Source organism: Daphnia carinata, chromosome 1 (genome assembly GCF_022539665.2).
Source record: "Daphnia carinata strain CSIRO-1 chromosome 1, CSIRO_AGI_Dcar_HiC_V3, whole genome shotgun sequence".
In the NCBI taxonomy this organism is placed as follows: domain Eukaryota; kingdom Metazoa; phylum Arthropoda; class Branchiopoda; order Diplostraca; family Daphniidae; genus Daphnia; species Daphnia carinata.
Window position 1 is genome coordinate 3,920,905 of NC_081331.1, and position 27,614 is coordinate 3,948,518.

At 39.4% G+C, this 27,614-nt stretch overlaps 4 protein-coding genes, 3 long non-coding RNA genes and 1 other non-coding gene across 8 annotated transcripts; 2 read left to right on the plus strand and 6 right to left on the minus strand.

Annotated features, from left to right (window-relative positions):
• Positions 1–2,844: 2,844 nt before the first annotated feature.
• On the minus strand, positions 2,845–4,821 carry LOC132088578 (compound eye opsin BCRH2-like). Its single transcript, XM_059497577.1, has 6 exons — positions 4,520–4,821; positions 4,397–4,436; positions 4,028–4,321; positions 3,799–3,938; positions 3,353–3,742; positions 2,845–3,290 (listed from the first exon to the last, which is right to left on the minus strand). Exons 1-6 carry the CDS (start codon positions 4,691–4,693, stop codon positions 3,177–3,179), a joined length of 1,152 nt encoding a protein of 383 aa, XP_059353560.1. The 5' UTR covers positions 4,694–4,821; the 3' UTR covers positions 2,845–3,176.
• Positions 4,822–5,787: 966 nt separating this feature from the next.
• Trnaf-gaa (transfer RNA phenylalanine (anticodon GAA)) lies at positions 5,788–5,860 on the minus strand. Its single transcript has one exon. It is a non-coding gene; the product is annotated as a tRNA-Phe (tRNA).
• A 329-nt stretch (positions 5,861–6,189) lies between these two features.
• On the minus strand, positions 6,190–8,124 carry LOC132088571 (compound eye opsin BCRH1-like). The gene is given in 8 exon segments (XM_059497556.1): positions 6,190–6,560; positions 6,623–7,012; positions 7,096–7,235; positions 7,365–7,658; positions 7,725–7,764; positions 7,829–7,860; positions 7,863–8,025; positions 8,106–8,124. Coding segments are annotated over 7 exon segments (1,305 nt in total). The 5' UTR covers positions 8,014–8,025; positions 8,106–8,124; the 3' UTR covers positions 6,190–6,302.
• A 900-nt stretch (positions 8,125–9,024) lies between these two features.
• LOC130692166 (uncharacterized) lies at positions 9,025–11,147 on the plus strand. The gene is made up of 3 exons (XR_009001357.2): positions 9,025–9,155; positions 9,218–9,356; positions 11,007–11,147. It is a non-coding gene; the product is annotated as an uncharacterized LOC130692166 (long non-coding RNA).
• On the minus strand, positions 9,704–11,847 carry LOC130692153 (compound eye opsin BCRH2-like). The gene is made up of 6 exons (XM_059497578.1): positions 11,550–11,847; positions 11,405–11,444; positions 11,027–11,320; positions 10,759–10,898; positions 10,286–10,675; positions 9,704–10,204 (listed from the first exon to the last, which is right to left on the minus strand). Exons 1-6 carry the CDS (start codon positions 11,724–11,726, stop codon positions 10,103–10,105), a joined length of 1,143 nt encoding a protein of 380 aa, XP_059353561.1. The 5' UTR covers positions 11,727–11,847; the 3' UTR covers positions 9,704–10,102.
• Positions 11,848–13,400: 1,553 nt separating this feature from the next.
• LOC130692152 (glucoside xylosyltransferase 1-like) lies at positions 13,401–15,261 on the plus strand. Its single transcript, XM_057515232.2, has 6 exons — positions 13,401–14,042; positions 14,115–14,307; positions 14,375–14,573; positions 14,632–14,755; positions 14,822–14,990; positions 15,055–15,261. The coding sequence occupies exons 1-6, from the start codon at positions 13,542–13,544 to the stop codon at positions 15,204–15,206; spliced, it is 1,338 nt and encodes a 445-aa protein (XP_057371215.1). The 5' UTR covers positions 13,401–13,541; the 3' UTR covers positions 15,207–15,261.
• Positions 15,262–22,091: 6,830 nt separating this feature from the next.
• Positions 22,092–23,061, minus strand: LOC130692167 (uncharacterized). Its single transcript, XR_009001358.2, has 3 exons — positions 22,585–23,061; positions 22,242–22,520; positions 22,092–22,187 (listed from the first exon to the last, which is right to left on the minus strand). It is a non-coding gene; the product is annotated as an uncharacterized LOC130692167 (long non-coding RNA).
• Positions 23,062–23,220: 159 nt separating this feature from the next.
• LOC130692165 (uncharacterized) lies at positions 23,221–24,213 on the minus strand. Its single transcript, XR_009001356.2, has 4 exons — positions 24,072–24,213; positions 23,943–24,013; positions 23,692–23,885; positions 23,221–23,627 (listed from the first exon to the last, which is right to left on the minus strand). It is a non-coding gene; the product is annotated as an uncharacterized LOC130692165 (long non-coding RNA).
• Positions 24,214–27,614: the final 3,401 nt, after the last annotated feature.

A 27,614-nucleotide genomic window follows, 5' to 3' on the forward strand; every position in this document is an offset into this window, starting at 1 on the left:
GAAATAATCCAGCGGTAGGGGATGAGGTTAACATCGTACCTCTAGAAGTTGAAGAACGCGTTCCAGAAGCTGCAGTTGGCGATTTAGTTCTGGAGCCAAACTGCCCACCGCGCCGGAAGAGGAATGCCTCCTACCAGCGAAGATTGGCCAGGAGAGCGAAAGAAAGGGAAGAAAGAGCCGCACGAGAACAACAAGCGACTCCTGTTGTGCAAGATCCTTGTGCAGCGGATGCCATCGTTCAACTTGTGGTCGTCGTCGTTGAAGAAGAAGCTTCACCATCTGCGGACCAAATAGACGATTCCGTCAACGAAAACGCGTTGCCTAAGCCAGTTGCTGATCCTGCCTGTGCAGAACATCCTGTTATTGTCACCCGGCACGAGCTTGTCGAGGATGTTCTTGTTACTCAAGGCGAGCAATTGGTTGATGGAATTGCTGATGCGGTCGCAGACGCTCCTGTTCGAGAAGGTAGGAAGAGGAGACCAAACAAGGCATTGTGGAATGCCTCTTACCAGCGAAGATTGGCCAAGAGGGCAAATGAGAGAGCTGAGAGGGCCGCACGAGAACAACAAGCGACTCCAGCAGAAGCATCCGTTTTACCCGTCGTTGAAGCAAATGCTTCGGTCGTAGCAGATCACGTTCCTGATGTCATCGTGGAGGCTGAGGTACCTGAACCAGCATGTGATCCTGCCGCCGAAAAACAAGATCCCATTCCCATCCGACACGAGTGTGTCGTTGATGTTGTTCCTGTTCAGGATGAGAGGTTAGTTGATGGAATTGCTGCTGAAGTCCCAGTTGCTCCGGTTCGTGTTGGCCGGTATAGAAAGCCAAACAAAGCACTGTGGAATGCCTCCTACCAGCGGAGATTGGCCAGAAGGGCGAAGGAGCGAGAGGAGAGAGCTGCATTGGAGCAAGCGGTTGTTGTGGAGTAAACGGCTCGTTGAGCATTTTTTCTTTTCGTTTTTACCCGACACAATCACACCAGAGCTTGTAAATCAAAATCCTCGTATCTTTCGGTTAAGTCTTGTAAATATTCACTTGTCATGTAAATAATTCCTTGTGCCTTCATTTCAGTTGATTTGGTGAATATTTCCTCGTCAAAATTCCTTGTGCCTCCATTTCAGTTCGATTTCGTAAATATTTACTCTCAAAATTCTTTGTGCCTACATTTCATTGCAATTTTGTAAATATTTACTTGTCAACATTTCTTGCACCCCCATTTCAGTTCAATTTTGTATTTATTTACCTGTCAAAATTTTATGTACATTTAAGTTTGGTTTTGTAAATACCTGTGATGACGCTATCTCCCAGTTGTAATCTGAAGGAACTGGTTGACGAACCCGTAATGGAGTTGTTGATTGTCGTGTGTGGGGATTACCAAAAATGTACGCTTATGTTTCAATTGTCTTTTTCGTGGCACAAGTTTGCATTGCAAGTGACGGGATGGTGAGCAATATTGCCATCTCCCACATGCATGCATTCGCCGGAAAAAGACCACTACGAGAGTTGCTTCTCTCGTAGCGATGGCAAAGTGCACAGGTAGTCTTCACCTCCACGGCAGTCTTCAGCTACCTTTACGGAGGATTTATCCTTAAATGAGTCAACTGGATCCCGACGGTTGCCACTGTGGAGAAAGCAGAGCAAGGTATGAGTTTCGTCTGCTGTACATAAAAAAATTCAGTTCTTTTCTTGTAAATACCACAAAATTCTTAAAACATACTGGCGTTGTGTTTGAGTTTTATTTCCTTTTCATCACAAGAAGCAATAAATTCAACAGATTTCACATTCATTGTAATTGTGATTATTAACAACGTGATACTTATTCGATCACAGCAATGAGTATACAACCACAAGCACTTGTATTCGAGAAATCCATGATGGCCGCTTCGATTTCTTTTCCTCCAATCACCTTTCATTCTTGACCCAACCTCCCCATTTAAGGGTTAGCCTACCCTTTGAGCTAACTGTCACTACGACATTAATGGCGCTCTGAAGCAGTTCAGACTTCAGATTTTCTGTGCCTCCAATAAACGTGTATGTGGCATTATCGAGTGTTGTGTGTTTAATTTATTGTGGGGCTTTCTTGACAACATCATAGTGTTCATCTCTGTCAGAGCTGGCTAGCATCAAGTGGTGATTCTAACTCAGCAGGAACAGTCGGCGAGGTAGGGTTTACGTTTGAAGCAAGGTCAGCACCAAAACTACTGCCAGGACACAGGTAAGTGTGGGAGATGGTCAATCATTTTACATGAAATCTGGTTTAAGAATGTAGTAACTGTGGGACAGGAAGCTATTTGTAATATGTTTCAGATGGCATGACGTAATGGGTTTTTCTTTTCACGAATTTCCCCCCATTACCATAGATTCTAATACGTAGATACACAATACTTGGAGGATAGGCTACCATTTGCTGCTTAGAGAGGCTAAGATAGAAAAACACCCATTTGTCCGCAGGTTATTGGAATGCCAGTGAGACACGAGATTCGTTGGTGGATAGAGTTGTTGTGTTTTCCTCTTGAGACTGTACATGTTTTTCTCTTGATCTAACGTTTTGTACAGGAGACTTTTAATCCCAGAATACTGTAAGTATCGTGTTAGCATTACGTACTTTAGACGTAAGCATTTATATCGACCAAATAATCCAGGGACTCTTGATTTATGAAGACATGAGTAAAATTTTACATGGCACACGTTTATCTAAGGTCTTGTTTTGTGAAATTTAACCCCCATTAATGACACCTGAGAAACGGATTGTTATATAATGTCCAGTCTTGTTTGTGTTAAGTCACGTTTTTCTACTATGTTAACTTTATCAATTCAAACAAGCTTTAGAATTGTATCTAATTGTTTTATTAGTTTTTTTTCTTTTTTTGAGCTTTCCAGTCTGGTTACAATGCTCATGTGTGAAAAGGAAATGGATTGAATTCTATCGTCTTTACGCTGTGATTACACACACTACGTTAATGTGATTACATGAAAAAGCTACTATATGGGTAAGAAACCAGCATTTTTCTTAAAGAAACAGTATGCTGTGTTCAGTTTTGGTTTTCGTTTCGTAATGGACGAGTTTTAGCAGCAACCTAAGAGTACATAATTTAAAATTTCATTCGTTTGCTTTATCAGAGGCACATCAAGTCAAAAGCAAAAAATTCCACTGGAGCTTACAGAAGATCATCCGCTTACGTTGCCGAGGCACTGGATGCAGATGTAACAGCCGATCCGGTTGACTGAGTATCGGTTCCAGTTGGCGCTTTCTCGTTGATACAAAACCATGGTAGTTCTTTTTGCAAAGCCTTTTAACAAATTAAAAAAGAATTACATTTCAAATAAAAGGGATTATACAATTATTTCTTACCAGTCGATATTTTGGATGCGAAATAGCGTAGACAATAGGGTTGGCGATCGAGGCACATTTGCAAATCAAGGCTGGCAAAATGGTGACCAACGGTGTGATTTTTGCCTGATTTCCGACAGCTCCTTGCAAAACAATTGCTGCATACGGTGTCCACATTCCAACCCAAAGTGCGATGTTTGCTAGAGCGACTTTGGCGACACGGATCTCAGCACTCTGAGCATTCTGGTCGACGTTGGAACGAAGCGATGTTACGTTCATTTTCTTTGCCTGCTCACGCAACGCCTTTTCATGATGAAAAATAGCTTGAACAATGTGATAGTAGCAGTAACTGATGATAAGGAGTGGCGTGCAATAGTTGGAGACGAAGACACAACAAGTGTAGGATACAATCTGTTTAGCAAACGCTGTTTTAAAAAATTGTTTATCACTTTTGCGTAAAAAATTACCCTAGTCTCGCGTGTCAGGTAATCAAACCCACATGAATCCAAGATGCCTTCAGGTATGTAAGCACCCCATCCAAGGAAAGGGAAAATACTCCACAAAATTGCGTAACACCAGCAAAAAGTGATAAGGCCTGCAGCTTTTTCTGTACATAAAATCCAGTGCATCCGTTATTTGCACACAGTTAAACAGTAAATATCTCTATAGTGTATGTAGTGGGAAAGCAAATCATACTGTAAGTCATGCGCGGCCCATTCATTCCGTTGACGATGACGTTGTAACGATCGTAACTAATTGCAGCCATGGTTGTAATACTGCCCAATCCAAAAACAGATGCTGTGCAAGAGTACAACTCGCAAAGGAAAGGACCGAATAACCAGACACCTCCGTTAAAGCTGTTGTAGACAAACATTGGGAATTGTGTGATCATCATGCACATATCGGAGAATGCCAAGTTGACGACAAACATATTGGCCGGAGTTTTCAAATCTTTGGTCTTAGAAAAAAGATGGAGGACAAGTCCGTTGCCTAAACAAAGCGACAAGAAACAAAACATGCAAGTTTCAGTTTTGGATTTTGAAACGAGTGGCAGTCCTAAGTTACCAAAAATGGAGATGGTGCCCAAAATAATGTAGGCAAGTCCCTATAAATATTTTATATTAACCAAAATATTAACATTCTATCTCTAAAAATTTCACAAGGTAAAACTTGAAGGAATTGAATTACCAGGATGTAGTGCCACATCGGATTGACTGGTGGAAATTTGTTCCAGTGAGGATGAATTGTTGACTTCATATCTTCTGGGACCAGATCGACAATAGAAACTCCTGGAGGGTAGCCCCACGTAATTTGCTCCCCTGCACGGTAGGCAAATGCTTGAATATCTGTATGATTGGACATGTTTCAAAGCAAAGTTTTTCGCTAAATGCTTCCTTCTGCCTCTTGACTCAATAGGAAACGGAAGGAAGCAGCTTCGCTCAGGTGAATCTCGTTCAACTACTGGATCTAGACTAGGATGGATCACCGTTAACGGTTCGTTTATATTTCGATTGAGATTATCCTTTACGTATCGTTGCTAGTTGATATCACGTCCCGCCTTTCAAGGGTTTCGTTGGATATATCGTTGCAAAGATTTGACGTAGCCATTTACGTAAATTACATAAACAGACTTATACCATTCTAAATCGTAAATGGATCATAGTGCAACAGAGATACCGTATAGGTTGATCAGTAATTGAGGAATCCTTCCGTTTGGCTCCGTAGTACGCGCATGCCGATTATCTCAGTACCTTGATCAAATCCATTTAACCACGCCCGTCACTGTTAAACGGGACATCGTTATCCCGTTGGCTATTCGTTTAATCTTCGTACGATGATGCCTAATAAGATTGCTTTCAGGCAGAAAGAAAACATTTATACGGTACTTACGATGTTTTTATATGACTATGACGTATGCAAACGGGCAAATTACGTTAGGGTAAAGGGGAGGGGAGCTAAGACAGTCCGTCAATGGCTTTTATTGGTTTTCAAAACTTCATCCTACTGTAAGTTTATTTCGAAATTGTGCCCGTCACGGTGCAGAGGTTGCTTACCATTACTAGCACTTTTGATTGCTCTTTCCACAAAAGTTAATGCAGAAGGTACTATGGAACTATATTAATTGCCCGTTTATCTTAATTCTATTGTCTATAGCGCGTTTAACGTAGAAGTTGATAATAGTATAACATTATTTGCTCAACGTGCTTGATTTCATTCTTATTGCTTTTAACATTGTGTGCTTGACATGAAATGTCTCCTTTTTACCTTTTGTCGGTATTTAATGGCTTGTCTCGTTTAAATAAGTCAATGAAACGTCGGCTTAACATGACTAACGCTGTTTGCTTCCAGTAAACGTATCTTTTTTTTTCCTTTATGTAGATAATGGTCTTACAGTGACCTAGTGTTTTTCCGGTCGCTACCCAAAAAAGAGGAAAGGTACATTTCTCAAAAGATATTGCCGAAACCCGGGATCGAACCAGGGACCTTTAGATCTTCAGTCTAACGCTCTCCCAACTGAGCTATTTCGGCGTTATGAGAGGTAAATTTCCTTAATTGAAATCGGGCTGTTTGTTTTCGTTATTTCCGTAAATTACGTCATAGCTTTTCTTTGGTGGTCCGCGTTTTCGCTTGCGGGTGAATGAAAGCGCGAAAGTAGTTTTTGCGAAGATAAGAACTCTTAAAGGCATATCGAACTACACTCGCTGTAGCTTGAAACTTACTAGAAGTTTAAATTTTTGCTTTTATGTGACTAGCTCAATCATTTCCCAAATGTGGCTATAACAATCCTCGTAAGACCATTCGCTTTTGAAAGAGGAAAATACGCTAGAGGAACATGTACTTTACAGGTATTGTTATATTTTTCACCAGGTAAAGCTTGCAAACAAAGGTTAATTTGATTACAGTAGAATGGGCTATATAGTCTTTCAGGGTAACTAAACAGGAAAGAGTGTGTTAACAATCCACTCCGAATTTAATATAATAATAATAATTGCATTTTCAGAATTCGTAAAGTTCCGTAAGGTTCCTTGTGGAGCTCCGGAAGGTTTCGTTTGACCATTTTTCGTATCATTTTGTGTACTCTAGAACGTAAGGATTGCATCAAATACTCAAGGCATAGACACATCTGAAGAAGTTGTATTGCTGGTAATTGTTGATTGGGAATCTTCGCCACGTCCTCCAGTCGATGTTTCTCATTGATGCAGAACCACGGAAGTTCCGCTTGCAAAGCCTTTGAGTTACAAAGGAAACTTCATCATGTTGTGATGCAAAATTGTAAGCTTAATGAATTACCAGGCGGTATTTTGGATGAGAAATAGCGTAAATGATTGGATTAGCGATCGAGGCACTCTTAGCAATCAATGCCGGCAAAATGGTGACCAAAGGTGTTATCTTATCTTGGTTCCCAACAGCACCTTGTAAAACGATTGCAGCATATGGTGTCCACATAGCTACCCAAAGAGAAATATTCATCATGGCGATTTTGGCGACACGAATTTCTGCGCTCTGGGCATTTTGGTCGGCATTTGACCTAAGCGATGTTACATTCATTTTCTTTGCTTGTTCTCGCAGCGCCTTTTCATGATGAATGATGGCTCCAACAATGTGGTAATAGCAGAATACGATGATAATAAAGGGCAGGCAGTAATCAAAGACGAATAGACAGCAAGTGTAAGAAACAGTCTGATTAGAAAAGAAAGAACAAACGAAGCGATTTTATTTTAGTTAATTTGCGCGCAATTTTTATGTAGCTGAAGCATTAATACCACCGCATCCCGAGTTAGATAATCAAATGAGCAGGAATCTAAAATTCCTTCCGGAATATACCGTCCCCAGCCGACAAACGGAGTGATGCTCCAGCCAATGGAGTAAGCCCAGACGAATAAAATAAATGCACCTGCTCTGCCTTTTGATTTTTTAAATTATTAAGATAAATTACATGACAGCCTTAGCAGTAATTAACCATATGAATTTCTTGATTAAATTTTTTTTATTCATTCCCTGAAATTATTTAGATGAGGTACGTCCGGCTTACCGTAAGTCATGCGTGTTCCGTTCATCCCATTAACGATAACGTTATAGCGATCGTAGCTGATGGCGGCCATAGTGCAGATACTACACAATCCAAAAACAGAGCCGGTGCATGCGTAGAGTTCACACATGAAAGGCCCAAAAAGCCAAACTCCTCCGTTGAAGCTGTTATAAACGAACATGGGACACTGCGAGATCATCATGCAGAGGTCAGAAAATGCCAAATTGACGACAAAGATGTTGGCTGGAGTTCTCAAATCCTGTGATTTCGTGAAAAGATGAAGAACCAAGGAATTGCCTAGCTCACAAAACAAACTTGCATGATTGATGTTTTGAAAGCAAACGGACAATAGCTTTGCTCTACCTGTGATGGAAATGGCACCAAGAAGGATGTAGGCGAGTCCCTAAAAATAGCAAAGAACTTTAGAAGCACATAAGAACACCTCGATGTGAAGCAAAATTAGTTACCAGCAAGTAGTGCCACATTGGATTGACAGGTGAAATTTATTCCAGTGAGGATGCGTTAACGCCTTCATATCGTCCGGAACCAGATCAACGATGGAAAGTCCAGGTGGATAACCCCAAAGTACCGGCGTCCCGGATGGCCCGCTGGAGCGAAAAGCAACCATTGGATAACCGCTGACGTTGGACATTTTTTTGACAATCTGTAGCAAATAGATTTTAACGTATATGATAATTCTTTAAAAAATTTTAAGGAAAAACAAACAAGCTGAAAGAGAGTTACTTGAGCTCTGGCTGATTGCCCTTTCGACTGGATCAGTCACTCGGATGTTTCAGGCTTTTAAAGTACCTGTTTTAACGAGGTGATATTTATACCTGTTCGATTACCACCCCGGTAAGTGATGACCTTTAATGAATTACAAACTAATTGGCTTATTAAAATGGGTTTTTACACAGATTCAGCCAATGAAGGTAAACTAAATCCTGACATTGACCTTCACTTCTGACAGACTCCCCCCCCCCCCCCCCCCACATTATTTAGGAAGGTCCTGAACTACATCGTTAGCTAAGCATGGCTTACCCTTGTTTTCCTGAACATCAATCTATGTGAGGGTAAGACTGCGTCTAACGAGATTGGTAAGCAAGGTTTAGTACTTTAAATCCTTTTTTTTTAATTACGTAACGTAGTAGGTGTATCATACATGTAGCTGGATCATCCATGTGCTACATCAAAGCCAATTTTCCATAGCACATTTTCTTTTTTCAGAGAGAAAAACACATCGTTCTTCTAGCCGTGAAGAAGCCAAACAAATTTGAAAGGTTTCCAGTGTGCGTGAATAACTGGGGATATTGTCAGGTAGGGTATATTACCGATATAACAATTTTGGTTGGTTTTAACACAGAGTTGAACTTGAAAGCCGAGGAAAGCCCGCATGATTCTTGATCCTTGCCGACCCAAATAGAAATAGCGAAACCATTTTAGTTTTGGCTCGTTCGTTATGGCCTGTATTGAGATCATAACTGGTAGTGTGTACTAGTAGCCAAATGCGCTTCACGTCTCCCTAGCAACATCGGATATGTACCTGCTTGTTTGGCTCATCCTGGTCTATTTCTAGCAACACATGCCAACGCGTCCGGGAAAAGAGGTCGCGTGAGTTATTTTTTTAATCCCATTATATTTTTGTAATTATTGTAGCAACGTACTAACGTTTTCTAATTCACGCAAGATACGGAGCAGGCCTACATCTTCGGCGGGGAAAACTTCCGTTGCGTGGTGAACGTCTATTGTACTGTGCATCTACGTCTACTACAAAGCACCAACGGATTGATTAAGGTACTTAACGAAAAAATTCATCAAAGCATAGTTGGGAAACATTCTCTTGGATGTTGATCTAGATAATTTATTCGACGTCGATGAAACATCAGCGGCGACCTCCTTGCCGTGGAATTTACACCACGTTGTACCGGAGTATTCCGTTCAGTTAGGGAAGATTGGACGGCCTTTTGATTTCAGCATTGCACAGCAGATGATAAGGTATGTTTTGCATCAAATTTTATGGTATCTCGTATCGTTATACCTTAGCTGCTCCTTACAAGCGTCTATAAGGGGTTAATTACGAAATGCAAACTGTTATTACTCGTTTCCGCAAATGCTTGCCAACGTAGACAGCTGGATAACTTACTGTTCTATCATACGTCTCCCGAAAATTAGAATGCAGCCAAAACGGGAATTCACGAAATTCCACTTAAAATTATGTCTGATAGAAATTCTGAGGGTTGAGTGTGAAACTGTAGAATAAGACACAGTTTAACGTATGCTTGGGTCGTTTAATCCTATTAGGTAACGTGTTGAACAATTGCGTATAGTAATATGTGTTTAAAATATAAGAATCACTACCTTCCATATAATCATAAAATCGAATTAGGTCACAAATTAAGGTCATATTGTTGCATACATCATACCGAAAATTGATTCACTTAAACTAATAATATATAAAGAATTACTTACAAGCAAGCTTTTTTCGTTACGCTGCAAAATAGCTACTTTTTTCGTTTGGTATGTCAACAATTTAACAAGTTCAGTTCACTAGGTAAACGGAAGAAAATTTTTCGTCGTCCACGTAAACTCAACTAGTAAAGCACACTAATTCTGTCCATTAAGGGATTACACCGCTAGACTGTAACACGTAGGTACATAAGAATGAGTAATTTCGCTTAAAGTAAATTCTTTGTTTCGATCGTTAGCTTTAGGCAAGAAGGGCAATCCACATTTGATCTCATCTAGCTGGTACTAGCAGTACAGGCAGAGGTTTGCGACTGCGTTTCTCCACCGGGGGGAGCTTTCTCGTTGATGCAAAACCACGGAAGAGCGGTTTGCAAAGCCTTTTACGAAAAGAAAGAAAAAAATTAATTTTAAGTACAGCCCAATCGATAAGGCCTTAATTGGAATGATGGGCATCTTACCAGGCGATACTTCGGATGCGAGATGGCGTAGACAATCGGATTAGCTATTGAAGCACTTTTAGCAATCAATGCTGGCAAAATAGTAACCAACGGTGTGATCTTGTCTTGATTTCCAACAGCTCCTTGCAAACAAATGGTAGCGTAGGGAGTCCACATAGCCACCCAAAGAGCGATGTTGGCCATAGCAACTTTTGCGACACGAATTTCAGCACTCTGAGCATTCTGGTCGGCATTTGAACGAAGCGATGTTACATTCATTTTCTTTGCTTGCTCACGCAAAGCCTTTTCATGGTGGATGATAGCTCCAACAATGTGGTAATAGCAGAATACGATGATAATAAGTGGCATGCAATAGTCAAAAACGAAGAGGCAGCAAGTGTAAGAAACAGTCTGATTTAAAAGGAATAGAAAATCAAGCGATTTCATTCTGGTTAATTTTGTACGCGAGTTGTATGTAGTTGAGGCATTAGTACCACCGCATCCCGAGTTAGATAATCAAATGAGCAGGAATCTAAAATTCCTTCCGGTATGTATCGTCCCCAGCCGATGAAGGGAGTGATACTCCATCCAATGGCGTAAGCCCAGACGAATAAAATAAATGCACCCGCTCTACCTTTTGATTTTTAAAACAATTATGACAAATTACATTATAGCCTATGTAGTAAATAACCATATGAATTTCTTGATTAAATTTTCTTATTCATTCCCTGAAATTATTTAGACGAGGTGCATCCGGCTTACCGTAGGTCATACGCGTTCCGTTCATCCCATTGACGATAACGTTATAGCGATCGTAACTGATGGCAGCCATTGTACAGATGCTACACAATCCGAAAATAGAGCCGGTGCAGGCGTATAATTCACACAAGAATGGCCCAAAAAGCCAAACTCCACCGTTGAAGCAGTTGAGGACAAACATTGGAAACTGCGTGATCATCATGCACAAGTCGGAGAAAGCCAAATTCACAACAAACATGTTGGCTGGTGTTCTTAAATCTTTTGTTTTCATAAACAGATGAAGAACCAAGGAATTGCCTGAATTAATAGGTGAATAAAAACAATATAATACATTCTCTTAAGCATGATGACAAAAGTTCAAATTTAGGATTATCGACATACCCGTGATGGAGGTGATACCCAATACAATGTAGAGGAGTCCCTACAGAAAAGTAAATGATTATAACAGGTACTACAAGGTGAACTTACAAAGCTCAATTCATAATCTTAGAAATGTCTCAATCCAACGTTAACAATAACAACTTACAAGCAGATAGTGCCACATTGGATTGACAGGGGGGAATTTTCGCCAGTGAGGATGAATCATATCCAGCATATCTTCTGGAACTGTGTCGATGATGGATGCACCTGGAGGAAAGCCCCAAACAACCGGTGGCTTCCCAGCAGATCGGTAAGCAAAACTTTCGTTTAGTTGATTGTCCATCTTGTTGTTAAGATGTCGTCGTCTATTATTCGAAACTGTAACTTCAGAGCTGAGACTCAACTCTTCTCTCGTCTACCTGACGAATGGGCTCGTTGGTGAGGATACAATGGCTATTGTATGTTTAAATACCGCACGTCACTTTTACCCCCCACGTCTTCCCTTTAATTTATGCCTGAAATTCAAGTAGAGGCGAAACGTTTGAATGGCCTCATAGATGCGCGTCATGTATAAAGATGCACTGCCCCTACCAGATTGTGATATGCTGTATCTTTAATTGAGTTAGACAAGGGCTAAGGGCTTTGAACCAGCTGGCGAAGAAAATTCTAGGATGGGCGTGCGTTTGCGATTGGAGTATTGTTATGGGCTTATATAACAAAAAATCGCTTTCCCTCTTGCAGCAAAGTCGATTTAGCTTAGATTTTTTCATTTTTTTTTTAGTTGCGCCAAATGTTGTTTTCTCCTTCTTATAACCCCTTCATCGTAGTTTGCGTCAGTAAAATTATGAGTGTAATCTTATGGCCTCATAACGCCATAAACTTTTATTATCGTAAAATTTTGTTTAGAAAAGCCCGAAAGACTATGTTCAAGGTATAATTTTTTTTTTCTACTAATCGTTCTAGATTCCTATTCAGTTTATAAAGAAAAAAAAACCTATCGAGTAAATGATTTGAAGCTGTAGGACGTTTCGATTTTTATTTTGATGGGCTTGTACTATGATGATGCTGTTACCTATAACTATGCAAGGAATCCGACCAAATGTATCACGATCGCTTGGACAAAGACTACGTTAGCTTTTAAGTTGCTCGTAAAGAGTAATCGGATTGATAGAAGGAGTAGGGGAATTCTGAAGCTCGTAACGCTTAAAAAGAACATTCGTAAACAAAAATTTTTCTCTCATTGAAAACGTTTGATGGGCGGCAAGCTAGCAATTGCAACTTAAGCTGGGTGTTACCGTATAATCAGATTTCGCGTATTGTATTGTAAAAGAATAGGCTGTCTCCTCTTTACTTTCTGATTATTGCAGTGTTTTCCTTTGCTACGGAAGAGCGCCAATCGATAAAAAGAAATCCCCCATTAATTGATTCAGTTTTTTATCAGTTTATTTTAAAAATCGTCAATGGGATAAAACTGTATTGCAGCTATTTTCCATTCACAATATAATTACATCTCTGGGTTGCTGGCAAGGATTATGCATTTGTGCGTACACCTTCGGGTACGATGCAGTTATAATTGGATTACTTGGGCATTCAAATTTTAGGTTTAAGGCAGTTTGTTATGACGCAGTCTATTCCTGATTGCAGTTAATTTTTTATTTTATTCACGAGACAAGAGAATAAATCCAATTGAGGGTTGTATAAGTGTGGTTCACACGGAATAATTCATTTAATGATATGTGCACTCCTACTGCTTCTGTAGAGGTTTCTTTAGATCTAAGATAGTAAAATGAAATAATGGATATTTTATACTATAAGCTGTAGGAATAAGCTTTGGCCAGCCTTAGAAAACGGTGTCTGTGCTGATATAAATTTTAATGTGTTATGTAAATGTCTAAACGTTTAAAATGACTGGTGAACGTCTCATGAATCGCAACACTTTTAACCACCGCCTTTTAAAAATTTGAATTTGGTTTGCAAGAACGTCCACTAGATGGCCAATGAACATATTGCCTTTGAAAGATTTGCACGTTATGATGCTTTTCGAAATATTTTGATAGAACTGCTGATCGTCCAGATAAAAATTCCTGAAAGTCACGGACTTTTCTTACATGGATTCATCTTATTGTGATAATGTAAGTCCGAAAGCAAGACTTCAGGAATGGCGAGAAAAACTTGGCTTTTTATTCGAGCTGGAGTGTTTATTTCTCTCTTGCTAGTCCTCTGGAATTTTTTCTGGGTGTTGAAACTGCAACAACCCCAGCAGCTAGTTCCTTCTAAAATTTATTCAATTTTCACATCCCCTGTGCCTCAGCTTACAAAGCCAGAAAAGTTAAATACCTTAAAGAGGCATTTCTCTGCAAATGTTCAACAGGAAAAGCCACAAGAAATTCGCATAGCAGCAGTTGTGTGTGGGAATCGGACCAATGAAACCCTAGTTATGATCAAATCTGCTTTGATTCTGAGTAGAACTTTCACCAGATTCATACTATTTGCTGATGAAAATGCAACTTCTGCCTTGAATGCAACAGTCAAACAGTGGCCTGACAATGTTTTAAACCACATGTCTCTTGATCTCCGTCCTATAACTTTTCCACGCGAAAAGGCTGAAGAATGGAAGAAGTTATTTAAACCATGTGCATCCCAAAGACTTTTTCTTCCAGTAAGTTTTAGTCTAGTAACATTTCTTACATACAACACTTAATAATTTTCATTCATCTTTATCCTTTTATAGAGTTTGCTAGAAGAAGTGGATTCAGTATTGTATGTGGATACTGACACACTTTTTCTCACCTCCCCATTGCAGATTTGGGAACACTTCAATAAAATGAATGAAATGCATATGGCTGCTCTTGCACCTGAGCATGAAGATCATTCTACTGGATGGTACAACAGATTTGCAAGGCATCCTTATTATGGGAATTTAGGTATATTAGTTAAAAGTTCATGAAATTTTCATTGATTTTAAATATTAATAATTCTTCGTAAAAACAGGAGTAAACTCGGGAGTGATGCTGATGAATTTGACAAGAATGAGGCAGTTTGGTTGGGAAAAATATGTTGTTCCAATATATCAAGAATATAAATCCAAAATCGTTTGGGGTGACCAAGACATCATCAATATAGTCTTCCACTTTTATGCCGAAAAGCTTTACGTTTATCCCTGTCACTACAACTACCGTCCAGATCATTGGTAAGTGATTCAAAAAACCACCGCTAGCCGTGCATTAACTATCCTCTTTTACTTCCAGTATGTACATGAGTGTTTGTAAGGCAGCCGAAGAAGAAGGAATCATGGTCTTACATGGAAATAGAGGAAGCTTCCACAATAAGAAACAACCAGCCTTCAAGGCAATTTATTCTTCAATTCAACAGGTCCTTAAATTTAAGTGGACAATAATAGTAACACTTGGTGTTAAAAACCGAACTATTTTACCGCAGCATTCCTTTGGCGATAATTTGCAAACACTGTTGGACGATATGAAACACAGCCTTACAGAAACTATTCATACCAATTGTGGGAAAATCATTGATTCGTTACCAAAGCTCTTGCAGATTAAAAAAAAGTATCAAACGTCGGACAAAGAAACAAGGACTTTGACGGAGACAGGTTGGAGGAGGTAATCTCAGCTATCATATTGAGGCCAAATTTTTATTTGAAGTAACGTTGATAGAAATCCTTGTGGCATGCGCTAGATTCATGCAAATTTTTCTTGCTAGTCGTAAGCATATGCAAGCTTTATTGAATATTGGAATCGATGTTATATATGAAGGTGACATGGAAGCAAACAACGCTAATACAATTTTGAATTTCTCGCAATTGTAATTTGCTGCAGGTATTTGAGATTCACAACATGCATGCAAAATATGAGTTTTACACTAAGGCGACTAATAATTTCCATACGTATTTGCAGAAACGTTTCGAGGGAAAAGGTTTGTCACTGAATCTTAGTAAAAGTTTATTAAAAAATTCAGTTGGCACTTCTTTCACTGTTACGGTGATTAATTGGTCATTATTTAGGAGTAAAGCGCCATTGAAATGGAAGTATAGCTCCTACTTTCTACTTGCCCTAGAACCTAGTAGGTTTTTTACTGGACAATATCGTTTGGGTACAATTGTCTTATCTGGAAGGCGATCTATTTTCATTTATTTGAAAATTCATTGAAGTTGAACTAAGAAGCCCCAAGCCATGGGCGTAACAGGGAAACCTTTTGAAACTTGGTCAAGTGATAATTAGGCATTACATTCCACGAATTGATCCATGGCTGAACAAGTAGCACGCCACCTTGATTTTCGTGCCTCTGTGAGCTTCATGTCGTAGCCCCTGACCATTTGGCGACACAGTTTTTACTTCAACTTGAATACTAGATTGAATGAAGAGGAATTCTATTGTGATCGACCGTCAAAACATCATATCGCGTTCGAAAATCGTAAGATCATATTTACTCATTATTTTCTTCCAATTGCTACAGTCACAGCCACTATAATGTCTTGAAAACTTAATCTACTTTTCCTTGAAAAAATAACTAATTGCCACTATGTCACAGTTGTTGCCAGTGATGCCTCAGTTGGAAAACCTTAACTCTTTGGACACTTACCTTGATTCTTACGGTGGGAAAATCGCCACAAATATGGTGCGTATTACTTTCACACGTCTTATTTTTTTTTTTAGTTCTCAGACTGGATATCGGTAGGAATTAAATTGAAATGCGCCAGCATAAGCGTAAAATAATCACTAAAGGTACAACCTCTTTTGTGCTCTACTTATAATCCCTCCGCTCAGTGCCTCTTGGTTAGTGCCCTTAACTACTACCTCTTTCATGCTGCTGCACTTTGCCCCCTTCATTATATTTTTAAAAACATTTGAGCAAAGAAATCACTCTTTGCTAGCGTCGTATTGAAAATACTTGACTTGGATGACACCCCGTATCTTTAATTCAGTTAGATTTTAGTAAAACTTTCACGATGCTCCGTCACGCTCGAAAGCTCGACTAGCCTCATTTCTTAATCGGTCACGATAGCTCTAGTAGAAAGCACTAATGTTTTACATCGTCTTGCGTAATGGGCATCCAAAAATACCATTGGCGTCCTGTGCACGTGTGCCATTTCCTGTAATAAATGGGGCCTAAATTTGAATTATAGCTTTAAAAAATGCGAGTTTCTCAACTATTTTTTAAATAAAAATACTTGAATTTAATGTCAGTCCTACATGCTTAAGAAACATACGATTGAGTATGCATGTACGGTAACCCCATTTTTATTTCCCTGTTCGCCTACAGCCTCTAAAAGCTTAGTGCTCGCTATGCACTATTTCGCTATAGATAAATCCCTAAAATGTAAATCAATTAACATTTAATATTTATGGAGAGCAATGTTTCTTTATTCGGGTATCAACAATCGAATCATTCGAGCTTTTAGTCATAATTGAGCATATCGTTACCGGCTGGTTTTTTCTTTCATGTTTGCCATTGAACTCGGCGCTAGGCACGATGAAACGAAGGCATAATGAAAACGCATTAATATTTTGGTTTCATTATTTTTTTTTTAAATGAAAACTATGCAAAGAGGGCCGAGGCAGTAATAATTCCGGTTGAATGTTCGTAGTTCTTCCGCTGTTTCTTTTCAGTCAAAATTACATGAAGCTACATTAGGGTACTTTAATGGTACAACAATTCCATAACGGGATCACTTGTTGGCTTGATTTCATAAGGCTTATTGAAGACTGAAACAAAGCATTCGAAATGGTACATGCTGTCATTTCACATGCACCAAAGATAATTGCAACAGAAATGTAGTGTTTCTTCATGTTAACTTCCAGTTTCTTTCATTTGGAGGCATTATTTTGTAATTTTTCCGATAATTCAAGTTCCGTGTACTGATATACGAAAATGTTATGTTCCCTTAAAAAGCGTTACATAAGAGCCTAATTCACTGGAAACACTTCAAACGTTTCATCGCATAATATATCCGTTAGGCTAGTGTGAAACTTCGTACGTGAAACTAACGTGATGTATTCTGTCAAAGTGGCAAAAACTTCGACGATATCGCATTGTAATTCTTCGAAAAAATCAAGCTAGGATTTAAAATCCAATTAAGCGTTATGTGTGCCATTCTTCAATGGTTTTGCGAAAGACGATTCGAGGCTATTTACACTTGTACAACTTCAACTCGCTTTACAATGCAAAACAATGAAAAAAAATGTATTCCAATATTTTTATTTTATCGATATCAAAATACTCAGTTCTTAACTTTGTACACCATACCGTAGCAAAATGCGTCAAGTTTGAACGAAAGCTTTCGGGATTTGATTATTCATTGTTGCTTGTCACGCTTGCCACCCTATCGTATTTCTAGAATTTCTATGACGTGTTTGCCATACAGAATTGGAAATTTACAATCTGAGAAAATTCACGCGGTGGTGACACTGCCTTAAAAAGGTTTACAAGGAGCGCTCAGTCTTTTAAGAACTCATTAGCAATTCCATTTTCTTTTCAGACATCTCTAATGGCACGTGAAAACTGGATCCTTTCATCGTTTGCGACCCAGTCGGTATTTCCACTGAACCTGATGTTTCAATTATGCACAATAATAAATAATTGAAAAAATTATTATCTCTAAATAGGTAACAGGAAAATCACGTGTAAGGTAAACGTGACATTATTGAACTTCAGTGATTCAAAGGCTTTTGGTTGTTTTTAATATTTAAACTATATAAAAACAGGTTCTAAAAAGTAAGTAGACTAATCCCGGTTGAGTGCCATGATTAGCCCGCATATCAGTTTGGAACCAAGCATTGCAATGCTACGTCATACTTTTATCTCACCGGCTGGTCAAAGAAATAAATATAATTAGTAGTAGAAAATCTTCCAAGCTGTTTCCTGTTCGCCTGCGTCCGTAGGAGGAGAATCACTCCTACGTTAAAGGAAACAGCTCTGTGAAATTAAAATTTTTCAGTAGTTGTACAGTACAACATCAGATGGCGGTCATAGCAACTAACAGCTTAGCAATAGTAAAAACTGTGTGGAAAAAATAAAACGTCACAGTTCAAAAGGATGCGCGGAGTACGTCTATATGGCAATATGGCAATCCGTTTTACATAAAAAAAAAAAATGTCGGAAAAAAAAATCGCACTTTTTTCTTTTTTTCCGACACGTAGCCATCTACCGTTCAGACTCGTTATTACTGGCGTAGGCAATTTCAGTCCATTGGATGCCATTCGCAGTTAGTTCAGTAGCGTGGACAGAGAATAACGCGTGGCTGGAGGAACAATTGAAAAATGGATAAGATAATACAACAAAAGGATGGTAAGTATAAACATTATTATATTGGTTTTCAATTATTAATTATTTTTTATTAGATCAAATTATGAAGCTGCAGGCGCAATTATTGGAACAACACAAAATATTAGATAACAGCAAAGCTAAGGGTGGTAAGGTCTAATACGTAATGATTCTATTTGTTTACTTTTATTCATTTGTGTTTTGTAGCTAAAATTTTGAGTCTACAAGCTCAGCTAGGGAAAAAGAACAAATTGGAACGGAACAGTTTCCAAACAGTGAAGGAGGTTTTTCCAAACTCATCCCTAACTGAACATGAGGATGAATTGGCATTAGGCGAACACAGTCAGGTACCTAAACTTTTCAAATAAGAATTCAAAATAAGTATAAAATTTTAACAAGCAATTATTTATTGTTTAGTTATTCAGTCTACCACCGGACAGTGTGTTAAAGTTAAATTCTGTTAGTGCTGCACTAAAAGAATTGTTAGTAATAAGTCCATGCAGTGAAGGAAGTGAACAATTGTGGGACCGTATTTGGGCTGAAAATGGGTGTGGTACGGAAACCCAGAAATGGCATGAGTTCAACATAAAACATGGATTAGGTACTTTTCGGTTTTTTGTCTATCGAAAAAGTATTTTTAATGCTATTATTTTGCATTCACAGAATTTTAGCGGGGGATCAAGTCATGTCTGGAAGTGTTACAGGATGGAAGAGTGAGCCTACAGTTGAAAAAAAAAACTGAGAGTGCATTACCATTAAGGTATGAGGTAAAGTAATAGAGTATGCACATTGTCTAATGAGAAGTACCATCTTGTGTTAATGAATCCTGTATAACAGCAATCCTTTATAGTTCTGTCACAGCTAGAAGCCTCAAATAATTCTGCTTCTCTTGCTAAAGAACAACTTGTCCTTTACGTTCAGAGTGTTGGTGAAGCTGGGTACTTAAATGGCCCTAAAGATGTTTCATTTCGCTGGCATTGCAGCGATGAACATCATACATGGACTCTTTAGGTATGAAAGGAATTTTCTTGAAAAAATTTTGAATTTATGATGAAGCATTTCTCCTCCTTTTTGCCAACCATGTCTAATCTACAAAAAAAAATTATCCAATAGGAAAGGATTTTCATATACTGGGAACACAACTATCAACAATGTAACATTCTACGGGTGCTATTTTATCATTCAAGAGCCTTATACAATGATTTTCATCTGCAATTTGTATGGCCTTTCCCAAGCTTCTGCCAGAAGTTGAATCTATGAGTCATGTAAGTTGTAAGTCACATGAGCAACAATTGAGATGCTTAATGGTGTTGTTTTTCTTTTCTCAGTGTAGGTTAATAGTAACATTGGATCTGAAAAGATTCTTGGTTGGGGCAAGACACTGAATAAATTGTAATGATTGGATGGATGACATGACATTTCTATACTTCATTCGGATTCCCGAGACGGTATTTTATATTAAAAAAATTGAAGTGCATATCTGGGCTCCCTTCCTTTCCGTAGCCCCGTTTCCCCTTGACTCGTAATAAGCCCGTAGGGGGTCATGCCCCTACTGTACGGTATATATAAAAACAACATATACCGAGGTTTGGAGGGCTCTGGCCGGAAAGGGGACGTGGGGGTCCGCTTAGTCCGATGATGTGTTCACGGAGGGCGACGTGGCTATCCACAAATCCGAACTAAAGGTTAATCGCTCCTGTAAAAATGTTCCAAATCTTCAGCTCTTCTTCCGGCTTCTCTTAGCCAATCACCGGGTAATCTCCCCGGTGGGTCAACAAGGCAGTGTCTCCCCCTGCCTGGGTTGACGGCAACTTTTGAAAAGGCTATTGTGCCTTTTTAAAGTTGCAAAAATAATTGTAATGTGCAGAGAATTGTCAATAAAAATTTTTTTATAAAATATTTTTTCCAAAATTTGTTTCTTTTATTGTCTGTTTTCGCTGTGTTTACACATTACATTTATCAACTTTTCTTTTTATTTAGCTTGCTCAATTGACCTTTATTGTTTTTGCCACCTTTGATGGTAAGCAATGTTTCCATTGGTTTATCGTTTATCTGTAAATATTCAATTATTATTTATTACACTCTTTGAATTCTTCAACTTAGATTCAAGGAATAACGTGTAATACCTGGATATTTTCTGAAGTAATTTTGAATTTGTATTTTATTTTACTCGTATGGGAACCGATCCCCAGACATTAAGCGTGCAACGCCGATGCTCTAACATTGAGCCACGAGGTATATATATGAACTTTTTATTATCGCATATCATATGTTATGGTGTAGGATGTTTATGCAGTCCTTCACAACTATATGTTTATCTGTCTATTGCTGATATAATGACCATAGCTCTGTGGTATAGTCTTTAGCCGCGATATCTGTTACCCTGGGTTCGAACCTCAGTAGATGTTTAAAAATGAAGCAGAATAAATGTAGAAAAGAATTTTGCAGTATTGCATTTCAGTTTTATTCTAATTGTAAATTCAAGTCCGCAAGTGACTAGAAAAAAGCCAACTTGTCATCATATGATTCATGGCTCATTGGTAGAGCATCGGCGCGGTATGCCGAACATCCTGGGTTCGATCCCTGGATAATAATTGAATGCTTACAGATAAACGATAAACGATAAACCAATAGAAACAATGCTTACCATTAAACGTGTCCCAATGCTTATCATCAAAGGTGGGCAAAACAATAAAGGTGAACTGAGCAAGCTAAATAAAAAAAAGGTGATAAATGTAATGTGTAAACACAGCGAAAACCTACAATGAAAGAAACAAATTTTGGAAAAAATATTTTAAAAAAAATTTTTATTGACAATTCTCTTCACATTACAATTATTTTTGCAACTTTAAAAGGGCACAATAGCCCTTTCAAAAGTTGCCGTCAACCCAGGCAGGGGGAGACACTGCCTTGTTGACCCACCGGGGAGATTACCCGGTGATTGGCTAAGAGAAGCCGGAAGAAGAGCTGAAGATTTGGAACATTTTTACAGGAGCGATTAACCTTTAGTTCGGATTTGTGGGCAGCCACGTCGCCCTCCGTGAACACATCATCGGACGAAGCGGCACCCCACGTCCCCTTTCCGGCCAGAGCCCTCCAAACCTCGGTATATGTTGTTTTTATATATACCGTACAGTAGGGGCATGACCCCCTACGGGCTTATTACGAGTCAAGGGGAAACGGGGCTACGGAAAGGAAGGGAGCCCAGATATGCACTTCAATTTATGAAAAATTTAATACCGTTTTTAATTGAGAATCTGAATGAAGTATGGAAATTCCATGTAGTGTATCCAAACATAATAATTTATTCAGGACCTTGCCCCAAACAAGAAACCTTTTCAGATCAAAATTTATTGTTCATCTATAATAAGACAGTAAAAGACCATTAGGCATAAAAACTCTTAATTCACATATATAGTTCATACCTTACATGATTCGTGAGTTGATTGCGAGCATATTCTTCTGTCAGAAGCTTCAGAAGAGACATTTACGATTTTCGTTTACGCTCACGATGGATGTCGGTAGACTAGACATTTAAAGTTAAGACACTTTGCCCAATTCCAACAGTTTTGATTCTTACTTGTAAGTTGTTATTGCAAGAGAATGCAGCGACGAAATACGCGGTCTTTTTGCTGTTGACAAAAAGGATAGTCTTGGCACCACCGAGATCTTGTAAAACTTCGATCAGCTTAGCTCTCTTATCTCTTTTCGAGCACTGAAAAAACAGCTGTTCAACACCCGGAATGGTGCCATCGACAATGCCTGTTGTGACGAATATGTAGTCTTCCATGTACGTCGCAGCCAGCTATTGCACTTCATCTGGGAATGTAGCCGAAAACATACAAACACGACGGATTCCCTACATAGAAACAAATAGTATTACATCAATCAAATCTCATACTCAAAAGCCATCGAGGACATACTTTCGGATGCATCGTTGGATGATTGACAATTTTTTCAACATTGGGACCGAAACCCATATCAAGCATTCGATCAGCTTCGTCCAAAATTTAAAACCTGACTCCCGAGAAGTCAAATACTTCACGGTCGAGAAAATCATTGAATCGCCCCGCGGTCGCGACAAAAATATTGCACCCAGCTTGAAGATTTGACCGCTGATGGCTCGTGAGGGTTCCTCCATATATAATCACAGACTTTAAAACCGAACTGTATGAGAATTTACACGTCTCGCGGTGAATTTGAATGGCCAATTCACGAGTGGGTGCGACAATTACAACTTCTGGCTTTTGCCCCATGGCATGAGACGCACCAACAACACTTTGTTCTAACAATATGTTCATAACCGGTACCAAGTACGCCGCCTACATGAAAAAATGTAAAATTTTAGATGACTTAATCAACGAATATCACGAAGGGTTTGTTGAGTATCTTAGATGCAATTGGACCTTTTAGTAGTCGCAATCACCGGCGTGCCCACTCAACATTACTTTTACTTCAACTTACCCAGTTCATACCGACCCATTCGAATCAAGTCAGTACGAGGGCATCAAGGTTACAAAATTACACAGCGTTAATTAGTTGGATTACCGTTTTCCGGAGCCCGTGACCGCACAAGCAATTAAACCTCTTTTGGCAAGAATAATTACAACGGAAGCTTTCTGAACAGGTGTTGGTTTTATGTAGCCAGAATTCTTAATGTTTTGAAGTAGTAGTTGACACAGGCCGGCTTCTTCGAATGATGTTATGTATTGAAGTACATCTTTTCCTGTAGCCTAGAGCAAACACAATAGATATTTTTTAAAAATACAGTTTCGAGAAATGGCTTACATGGAGGACGACTTTATCACAATTGTTAAAGCGTTCCCACATAGACAATGCCCTTAAACAGTTCCTTTTCATCGCATGTCACAGCTTCTGGAATGTATTGCTCATGTGGCTTTCCCTCTTCCGTCAATTCACTGAAGAGATTTGGGCAGCCTTTCGAGGTGTGGTCAGCTTCACTACACTAGGAGTAAAACGATGAACACTGAAACATAAAATAGTTTTGTGAAGATATAATTGATGTTTACATCATAACAGTTGGTGCCACCAATGCTTCCTCCTTGAGGAAAATCCCTTGCTATATTGCCCTCTTCTTCGTTAAAAATGAGCACTAAAAATGATGTTTTTTTTGTTTTTTGTTTATCTCATGGCAGGTACGACTTCCACCACCGCCGCGACCCTCTTGTGGACAATCCTTCGAGAAATGTCCCTCTTCCCCATACTATAAAAAGCACCAAGAAGTTAAGTTCGAACACATGTTTCGATATTTTCATCTTACTTTGTGACGTCAACGGACCACTACCGCCGCCCCCACCAGCTTGTGGACATTCTGACAAAATGTCTTTCACACTGTTAAACAAAACCATAGTTTAAAGTAATCACACTAGGAATACAAGAAAACACTTACCTAGTGACCCTGGACAAAAAAATGTAGAACAGAATGAAACAAATAAGATTATATAGAGAGGTCAAGAAGTAAAATCTAGCGAGGACGGTCTATCTAGCGAGTAAAGGTAGACAGCAGCAGTGTTTCCACTTTCCGCAAAGTGGTATCCCTAGAACGTTGCCAGACTGGGGACATAAATCCCTATTTTAAAAAAATAAAATCCCCAGAAAAATCCCTGTTACCAGAGTCATAGAAACCTGGTTGCTCTACGGTGTGTGTAAATGCTACAAGGGTTTGCGGGGACTTGTGGTCGAATTCTGGCAGTTAAATAGCGAACCTAGCGGTTTTGGTGGAGTACTACATGGCCCCCAACCAATGAGCTATGTCCTGCCAAAATTTCGACAGCCAATCATAGCAGACCCGCCAAACGAGGGGGAAGTACTTAGTACTTTACTCCAGCGGTTTGTACTTAGAGTAGTCGGATGGCCAAGTCAAGCGTGTCTTTTTCAAGCATGGCCTACTATAATAACGGCCTGTCAGCGCGCAATACTTCTTGCGCAAACAAGTTAATTGTCAGAGAGGCTTAATAGATATAATACTAATATAAAATTACGTAATATAAAATTTTAATACAGAATTGAAATGAGTGGAAAAACAGTGGAAAGTGGAACCTAGCGCAGCGTGTGGTCAGCCTACGTTAGGAAATGGAAAAAAGATAATGCAACTACTGGATTCGAACTTGGGCCTCCCGCATGGCAATCGAGGGTGCTAACCACTAGACCCAACAACTGATATTTTATGTCGTATCCCTTATGATTCTATTGCACGATGTCAGGATATCTCTAATTCTAGTCAACAGATGGCTCTCTGACGCTGCCAGCTCCGCCCACAAAAGGGCGGAAATTTCGACCACAAGTCCCCGCAAATCCTTGTGGCATTTACACACACCGTAGAGCAACCAGGTTTCTATGACTCTGCTGTTACTTTCATGGCATACTCACATGGCCTACTATAATAACGGCCTGTCAGCGCGCAATACCTCCAGCGCCTAAAACTGCATTGCCAGAGGGGCGTAATACCCCAAACCGAGCTCCACTTTCCACTGTTTGGTAACGAATGCAGAATTGAAATGTGTGGGAAAAACAGTGGAAAGTGGAACCTAGCGCCGCGCGTGGCCAGCTTACGGTAGGAAAGGGAAAAAAGAAATGACTGAGGCTAGATTCGAACTCGGGTCTCCAGCTTATATATAGCTTGTTATATTGTTATATAGCTTATATATAGCTTGTTCTCTGCCTCGCCAATAAATAATATTACCAAACATTCTCTATTTGCAGCTACTTACAAAACCACTCTTTCATGCTTGAACCATGGTGTAGAAGGATGGTGAAACAACTCTCCATTTTAAGGCCTATCTCGAATGAAGCCTCTTTTCAGAGGAGGTGGGTGTGGCCTAATTGAGGTTAGATATAGCCGACGCCACCATCGGAACTACTTAGAAGTACTGGTATGTAGGATAGTGATTACAAATATAGTGAACTAATGGATAGAACACTCGATTACAGTACGGGAGTCTCGAGTTCGAACCCAGTATCAGACTATCTTTTTTCTCCTTTCCTATTGCTATATAAATTTAATTCATTATAACGGGCTACTTTTAAACAAAAGAATTGATCATTAAATTTATTCTACTAAACGTCAAATACTAAGCGTCAAATACGATAATATAATAAAAGAAAAGTTATAACGGTAATTTGATGGCTAAGAAGCAATGGGATAATGTTTGGACTTAGAAAATTTTTCAAGCAGGTGCCTTTTACTTCAATATAGGCGTGACGATATCTAACCCCAAATAGCCCCCAAATAGCCCCCTTCAGCCGATATATAGTTCTTTCACCATCCTTGTACACCATGCTTGAACTTCATCAACAACTTGGCAATGGTGTTAGATACAAAAAGGAACAACAAAAACTTACGGGTAGCGAATTGGGTCACATATCCCGATGATAAGCTGCCTGCATCCACGAGCCGTCTTTCAGGCCGTGGGGAGGCTAACGAACAGCCTACGTTCAACGATCACCTCTTCTCTACCTTTCAGCTTGTGGTTCGATCTTCAAGGTAGTAACACTACTACAGATCGATTTTTAGCCTGGCAAGGCTATTTTTGCCATTTTTAGCCTGGCAAGGCTTTTTTTTTGGTGTGCCATTTAGCCCCTTTATAGTAGGCATGGCATGCTTTTCTTTTTTCTCTTCTTTTTTCTTTCTTCTTGTTTTCTCTCTTCTTTTTTTCTTTCTTCTTGTTTTCTTTCTTGAATGCGTAGAATCTTGCGTCTTGATCTGTTGTAGAAGCTTGCGTAATCCGATGAATCTTGCGTATCCTGAATGAAGATTTGGAGGGAAAGGGAGGGGGGAAATTGGCGGTGTCGGGACTTGAACCCGGGGCCTTCAGAATGCGAAGCGAAGGTGGTAACCACTGTGCCAGGACCGCACATCTCAAACAAATTTATTTTTCATCGACCTTCGTTCTAATACCGGAGCTATATAATATGTGACTAATAGTGGTGTAGCGCTGTGGTAGGGCGCTGTGGTATAGCACTGAGATCATACGTCGACTGTCCGTGTTCGGTTCTTATAGACGCCATTGCTTCAAATTTTTTAAATTATTTTTATAAATGTAAATAAAAAAATAAAATAACACATTTTTAAAGCAATTAACCAGTGCCCGTCAAAGCCAAACAAGTTACCAGAAAAATTTTAATTGGCTAGCTGGGGACAGCTTTTAAAATAAGCCCAACAAAATAAGCCCAACTTTTCCCATTTTTAATTTTATTTTTTTCGAAAACTTAGGTATTCCCGCAGTAATACGTGGTGTAGATTTGTAACACGACTGTCTATCGGAGAAGACTAGAAAGTAAAGTTCCATTATTGTTCTTCGGCTTAAACTGAATCAGGATCGACATTTTTCGCCATACATTAGACTTGCGATACAACTTCATGTACGTACTGTATTACGACTGCATTCAGATCGCCTTACTTTAAGCAAAGGTTCATAAGGCTTCCCTTAAGGCAAACAATGGAAGCTTCAGCATTTACGATAGATTCCAATCATCTGGGAAGAAGGAATCCTTGGACATCTTGGTACAATCGAGGTTGTACTGTCAGCAGTAGCAGCAGCATCGGCGGGAACCATCCGATTCAGCACAGCTCCCAAGAAACCCCTGCTGCACAAAGAGATAGGCGTGGGCCTTATTGTACAGAAATAAATTGTATAATCATCGTATCAGCTAAATGCTTGCACATGCCAGACAAGGTGACAATCTTGCGTGTTGCACAAGAGTTGATTGCGAAAATTTAAAAAAAGTGTATTGACATTACTCTGCACAAACAAAAGATTTTGCAACTTTCGAAAGGCTCTCTCAAAAGTTGCCGCCAACCAACGCAGGGGGAGACACTGCCTTGGTTGACCCGCCGGGGATATTACCCGGTGCTTGGCTAAGAGATGCCGGAAGAAGAGCCGAAGATACGGAACATTTTTACAGGAGCGATTAGCCTTTAGTTCGGATTTGT

What these genes read in the sequence shown, in the direction of transcription:
- LOC132088578 (XM_059497577.1), bottom strand. Translation starts at nt 4,693, where the DNA reads ATGTCCAATCATACAGATATTCAAGCATTTGCCTACCGTGCAGGGGAG. An exon ending in ACCTGACACGCGAGACTAGG is followed by an intron (nt 3,743 to 3,798) that starts GTAATTTTTTAC and finishes TTTGCTAAACAG; the next exon opens with ATTGTATCCTACACTTGTTG. An exon ending in CGCATCCAAAATATCGACTG is followed by an intron (nt 3,291 to 3,352) that starts GTAAGAAATAAT and finishes ATTTGTTAAAAG; the next exon opens with GCTTTGCAAAAAGAACTACC.
- LOC130692152 (XM_057515232.2), top strand. Translation starts at nt 13,542, where the DNA reads ATGGCGAGAAAAACTTGGCTTTTTATTCGAGCTGGAGTGTTTATTTCT. An exon ending in TTTATTCTTCAATTCAACAG is followed by an intron (nt 14,756 to 14,821) that starts GTCCTTAAATTT and finishes ATTTTACCGCAG; the next exon opens with CATTCCTTTGGCGATAATTT. An exon ending in AAGGACTTTGACGGAGACAG is followed by an intron (nt 14,991 to 15,054) that starts GTTGGAGGAGGT and finishes TAACGTTGATAG; the next exon opens with AAATCCTTGTGGCATGCGCT.
- LOC130692153 (XM_059497578.1), bottom strand. Translation starts at nt 11,726, where the DNA reads ATGGACAATCAACTAAACGAAAGTTTTGCTTACCGATCTGCTGGGAAG. An exon ending in CGGAACGCGTATGACCTACG is followed by an intron (nt 10,899 to 11,026) that starts GTAAGCCGGATG and finishes AAAAATCAAAAG; the next exon opens with GTAGAGCGGGTGCATTTATT. An exon ending in ATCTAACTCGGGATGCGGTG is followed by an intron (nt 10,676 to 10,758) that starts GTACTAATGCCT and finishes CTTTTAAATCAG; the next exon opens with ACTGTTTCTTACACTTGCTG.